This window comes from Lepisma saccharinum, unplaced genomic scaffold, assembly GCF_977018435.1.
Source record: "Lepisma saccharinum unplaced genomic scaffold, izLepSacc3.1 HAP1_SCAFFOLD_773, whole genome shotgun sequence".
In the NCBI taxonomy this organism is placed as follows: Eukaryota; Metazoa; Arthropoda; class Insecta; order Zygentoma; family Lepismatidae; genus Lepisma; species Lepisma saccharinum.
The window spans coordinates 81,929-88,144 of NW_028143436.1; the positions used below are offsets into that span (position 1 = coordinate 81,929).

The following is a 6,216-nucleotide window of genomic DNA, read 5'->3' on the forward strand; positions in this document are numbered from 1 at the left end:
CTGGGGTTCACCCAACCTCAAATGAATGGGTGTACCATGGGGGAAACCCTGGGAGGTAAAGGCGGCCGGAGAGTGGTGCTGATCACATCATCTCTAAAATGGCTGAGATCGAGAATGTGTGTGGGCCTACTCCCACATACCCTAAAAGTGCCTTCATGACATGGTGCTTTGTGCACAGGGAACTTTACCTTTGGATTTAATATTCTTCTTCGTATAAAGCCATCTTGCATAAAATAGAAACAAGGGTGTTTCAGACATGATTGATAGGAGATAGTATTTTTATTAGCCTTAATTTCCAAGAAGAACTTTGTTCGCCACTTGCCACGTTTACCGACAAAGTTAATAAATCCGAAGTTCTACACTCACATTAGGTGCAAAATCATGACTCTTTATCAGTTTAAGGTCTCCTTTCGTGTAATTGTTTTCTTATAGCCAAAAACGCTTTTCGTTCATCTTTTAATTCACTAGCTTTCATGTGTTAACATTCCGGGAGTTTTCTACAATTTTCAAATAAAGATAAGATTGCATGTCTTTAAGCTTACTAATATCATAAAAGAAATGGAAAATTCACTATGATGTTTAAGCTGCTCAAATCTTTCTCTTAGAGCTAAAATAATCGTCTACGACCTGGTAATAAATATCAACTTTGTACCGCTTTAGTGGATCTTCAACAGTTTCATCATACTGAAACTGCTTCTCCTTTCGATTTCGGCCCTGTACAATGTTGCCTATCTTTGGATCATCTATATCTAAATTCGATGCCAATTCTTTCTCATCAACCTGGACTCAAAGCCCCCCCCCCCCCGACGCCTCCGCGAGTGGAGGGAGGGAAGTCCTACCAGACTGCCAAGTGGCGTCTAAGAAACTTTGAAATTTTCATCACCCCTGCTTTTTTCAAAACGCCGATATGCTTGCAAGAAATCATCAAACACATCGTAGATTAATATTTTGAAGGCATTTGCTCATTACATTACGTGGAATAAGAAGTCATACGTACCATATAACTAATGAGCAAAGAAATGTAAAGCCACACAACTAGTTTGAAATACACCGAGCCTCATGTACGACCATTTGGACAGTTTTATTGTCGCCAATTATTTGAAGCAGCGCATCATAGACCTCTCCCATTTGACATCTCAACAAAGTTAAGGCATATAGTGCTGATTAAACAATATAAAAAAGTCAAGACAGCGTTTGTAATTCTTCTCCTTCGAGACCCTCACCGCCGGGTATGTGGCAGTCTTGGTCAAGAAGGTGTACAACACTGGGAATTGTGGAGGAGTACCATACAATTGAATTCGTAGTAGTAGCTGTGGTCATATAGATATCGCAATACTATACTTCACTTCACTGACTTGTAACACTGATCACAAACTTGCATATACACACAAATTTTAAAATTAAATACCAATCTGGCGGGCAAAACTATATAGTATCCACATTGTACGAGGGGGTGGGGAGACGATAACAGGGAGTGTATGATACAGGAAATGTAGTCTGTTAAAAAAGGGCGTGTCTGTGTTTGTTCCTTAACGTGCAATGGAAGAATAGATAATTTGGCGTTTGTTTGATTACTCTGCAATCACATGCAGAAGATTCATAACGTGATGTTCTTTTGATTGTATGAAAAAAATATTGGTGACATTTTGAAGGATTCTATAGAGGAGAAGTTTAAAATGTATTATACAAATTAGTAATAGTATTTTAAATATTTGTGGCAACGTGTTCAATTCACTGAAGTATTCTTAAAAATGTATACTACTATGTAAGACCATTACAGACACATTAACATTTATTTCATAGAACGTATAAGCGATATTAAAAAATACAATACTTCTGCAACTCAATTCTGCTTTATGGCCAAGTTACAAAGCAAAAATTAAACCATTAAGCTAAACTCCTACAGCTGATCAAAATCTAATTACGGCTTTGCAGTAACGCAACTTAGCTTTGAACAAAACTTCGTGTATAATTTGTGCTTATAAAATACCGACACGAAAGTTGTAGTATTAATCATTTTACACATCGGTAAGAAGCCACACTTGGTTTCTACTGCATAAATTAAAGACTACACATCGAAAGGTGGAAAAAATCTGCTCTTGCATGTTGACCTGAGACTGCAGTGGCGTGCCCAGGATTTGCGAAAGGGAGGGGTTACGTACACTATTTTTGGTAGTCATCCCTCATTTTGCCATCTTTTCCTACATTTGACGTTCTTTCTTTTTAGGAATACTGGGCCAACGGGAAGGGTTATAACCCCCACCAACTCCCCCTTGGGCACGCCACTGCCTGTGAGAATGAAATATTACTTTATGCCAAGTTTGCGTGAAAGCAAAGTTGTACAATATTACATTTCATGTTAGGCAGACTTTGATATATTCGCGGAAACATGTTGTGCACTGAAGAAAAAAATACAAGTGCATAGCCTAGTGTAAATATAGCGTACATAAATGCTCATTTGAACTTTTCTTTTCTGGTATACACAGTACATTATGTTCAACGTACTTGGAAGATGTATCTTGTAATAAATAATAATAACAAGTGGTGTGCGGTATCTAGAAAAGTCGGGACCGGGATCCGAAAGAAAAATTCCGTCCCGATCCCGACTTCAGCAAATAACTTCCCTACTTTTCTGGATCCCGAGCAGTCGGGAAATACCGAATGGTCATTTCAAAACGGTATTCATTCTTTTCTTTTCTACATTGCAACTGCCTGGAACTTATCGGAAATTGTTAGTTTTCATTCCAGAAATACAAAGAGAATCACTTAAGGTGAAAATGACGTGTAGAATTTGAAATTTCCAGAGCGTCGGAAAATTTCCCGACTAGTCGAGAAATTGCGAATATTTCCCGTCCCGAATGACGGGATTTAAAAAAAAATCAGTTCCGATCAATAATATTCTGTCCCGCATAACAATAAGTACCTATCGATATTTATTTTCAATTTGTCTAAAGCCACAAAATGTAAATGGGTGGAAATGCTCATTTGTGTACTCGATTTCGTGTGTTCAGTTTCTGGTATGGTTTTCCTATCTGCATAGTGCAACACTAGCGCATAGATTTGGAATTCATTTCATTGATAAATTCACTTCTTACCGTCGTTTCGTCATCACGAGTAAACAACGGATTGGCCCAACCTATACTTCTAATAACCTTGATGCATACGTACTTCACATAGCAACGAGCACCCCCTGGGGCTGGCTAGTGATTTGAGTAGCACTGGAGCAAAATTCACAAATGTCCTGATTAGACAAAAGTTAATGTAAAGTTAAATGCGAATGCAACAATTAGGGCTCGTCGTCAAAAACCTGTACATTGTATGTATTAATTTTTGTTGATGTGCCCCATAACAGTAGCGAAGCGTAGTCTTACGAAGGAGGCAAGCAATGTTTCAGTACAACAAAACATGTAGTACAACGACATGCCGAGGAGAAAGATTCAAGGTTTATAGCCTCATTTACCCAGTCGCTGGATTTGTCAAAATATCGTAATAAAGTGACTGTACTAAAAATAAACCATATGATCCGCAAACGTCACATTTACTTTTTAAAAAAAATCCAGGTAACGTTATTCATATGATATTAAACGTTTTGCATATGCGAACTTTCCGCATACGACTAAAGGGAGACGGAATTTCTTACTTACTTATTAGTACCTTTATTTGTTCATTATTATTTAATATGGTCAAACGGTGACCAAACCGATTTAGATAAAAAAAAATGGGAATCATTTGTTTATTTTACGCTGCATGATGTAATTTAGTATTTTTGGGCACCCTAAAAACCGCATTGGAGTAACTTAAACACTAAATAAAAAGTTAAACACAAACAATAAAAAATTCATTTCAAAGCAAAGAAACACATGCATAGACGATGTACTCACCACAATAAATTTCAAACTCTTGGTCCATTGGATGCCACCCTTAGTGACGATATTCATACTCCATTCTTCTTTTCTTCTCTAGAAAATGTTTAAGCACACAATCGTAAAATTTAGTTTCATCCATTTTGAGTTCCTTTAATAGTTCCTTCTCAATGGACAAATGAGCAAGGGCTGACAACATTTCCTGACCCATGCTGTTCCTGGCGAATGTCTTGATACGTTTCAGCGTTGAAAACGATCTTTCAACTGACGCTGTTGTGGCTGGTATAGTCAGTAGTAGCAGACACAGTTTGTGGAGTTCGGGCATCACTTGTTGTAATTCGTTGTAACAATGTACTTCAAGATGTCCTTTACACTCTTATTGCGGAAACAATCCCGAGAATAGGCAATACTGAGCTCGGTGTGCAACAAGGTTTTGTCAAAATGCTGGATGTACAGTTGCATAAGCGATGAGAAGGCAGTTTCTGGAAATGTAGCAGCATACATGCGAAATTTCCCGCTATCGAGCAATTCAACAAATCGTAGGGCCTCAAGGTTTTCAAAACGTGAAGACAGTTGGCTTATGATGTTGTCTATAACTTCACAATATATACGTTGGTACTGAGATTTTGTGTCGCCTACATTGTTCCTCTTCCTTCTCGGCTGTGGTACTCCTGCAATATCTATTGTCCTTGTATAAATTATGTCAAATTGTTCTCGTTTCTTGGTAATGTCACTTTTGACACTTTCAATTTCTTTGAGGCAAAATCCAATATCCATAGTTTTTGTTTGCAGCACATTAAATAAATATCCCGTCAAGGAAAATATTTCCCCAAACAAGAGAAGAAAAAAGTTGGTTTCGAAACTATCCAGGAATGCCAAGAAACCACCCGCAGAAGAAATTGTTTCACTGTCCCAGTCTTGTGCATTGCCAATAATGTCCTCAAACATTTCAATTATCTTCACTCTATTTTCGGACGTTTTTTGTACAAGCCGTTCACTGTAGTTCCACCTGGTCTGAACCACTTCAGGTAACCTTGCTTTAACTATATCGTCGAGAGCAGCATTTCTTTTTGTCGAATGCGAAATGAAAGAAGCAAGGCCACTTAGCGTCGAGAAAAACACTTTGCATTCACTAATGTTGCTCACTGTTTGAGAAAGTACTAAATTTAAGCAATGTGCAAAACAGTGAACAAATATTGCACTAGGGAAAATCTGACTGACTCGTGCTTGTGTCCCCGAGAGATCCCCTGCCATTACGGCTGCCCCGTCGTATGTTTGACACACCAATTTTGATTCCCAGCCTAGTTTTCGAATTGTTTCAACAACGTGGGCAGCAATTACAGCTGCAGTTCGGTTCCTGCTGAAATCCTCAAACCCCCAGAAACGCTCAACAATTTTTCCTGACTTCGTCACGTAACGAAACATCGTCGAAAGTTGCGATTTCCGTGATACGTCCGAGGATTCATCGATCATAATAGCTACGAACTTGGTTTCACTTACCTCGGCCTTAATTGCGTCCGTTATGACACCACTCGTGCTTTTAATAAGGTCATTCTGAATCTCACTTGACAAGCCAGTAAATGTTGTAGAATTCTGCAAATGACTTGCCAGCAAAGTAACAAATTCTGCCAACATATTTACAAGTTCTACATAATTTCCACGGTTCAATGATGCCTCACTTTCATTGTGTCCCCGGAATGATAATTCTTGACTACCAAGAAAGGTTGTTACACTTGCAAGACGGTTTAAAATATCGCGATTTTGACGTCAACTTTGTTATGGCGCTCGATTGTTACTAGTCTGTGGTGATCCAGAGCAAAATCCAAACGAGATTTTCCGAATTCCTTCAGAGTTAAAAATGCCCTTATGTGAGATTCTGCTTTTTCATGTCTCTGTAATGCATTGTGCACGTTATTCAGATCACAGTATCCCTCACTTGACCACACGGAGTTCGTCTTGTGCACGGCGAACAATACGCATGGCCAACAGTACAACCTACTGCGTGCTTCACAACCTGCTAGCCAAATAAACTTGTGGTACAAATTGCTTTGGAAATGTCGCACAAAGCCCCTTGGGCTAACTTGTTTTAAGTCCGGTAAATGCGGTGTTGGTCGACCCCCTTCCACGATTTTCATTTTAACACTTATCTCTCTCGAGCTAAACGAAGCCATTTTCAATTGCTCAATAATACACCCGCACTTCACATCAACCGTTCCTAAATACGCGTTCATTCCGATAAATTCACAGCACAAAACACGAAGCAACAAACACTCACACTATCCCAAGCGCTTTCCACAACTGCAAATGCAAGCATCCACACAAGATCACTTTGAAAATCTCTGAAACAACAGAA

At 38.9% G+C, this 6,216-nt stretch overlaps 1 protein-coding gene across 1 annotated transcript; it reads right to left on the reverse strand.

Moving 5' to 3' along the window:
* Positions 1-4,187: 4,187 nt before the first annotated feature.
* Positions 4,188-5,498, reverse strand: LOC145983317 (zinc finger MYM-type protein 1-like). The gene has a single exon (XM_083116461.1). The coding sequence runs from the start codon at positions 5,496-5,498 to the stop codon at positions 4,188-4,190; it is 1,311 nt and encodes a 436-aa protein (XP_082972587.1).
* Between the last annotated feature and the right edge of the window lie 718 nt (positions 5,499-6,216).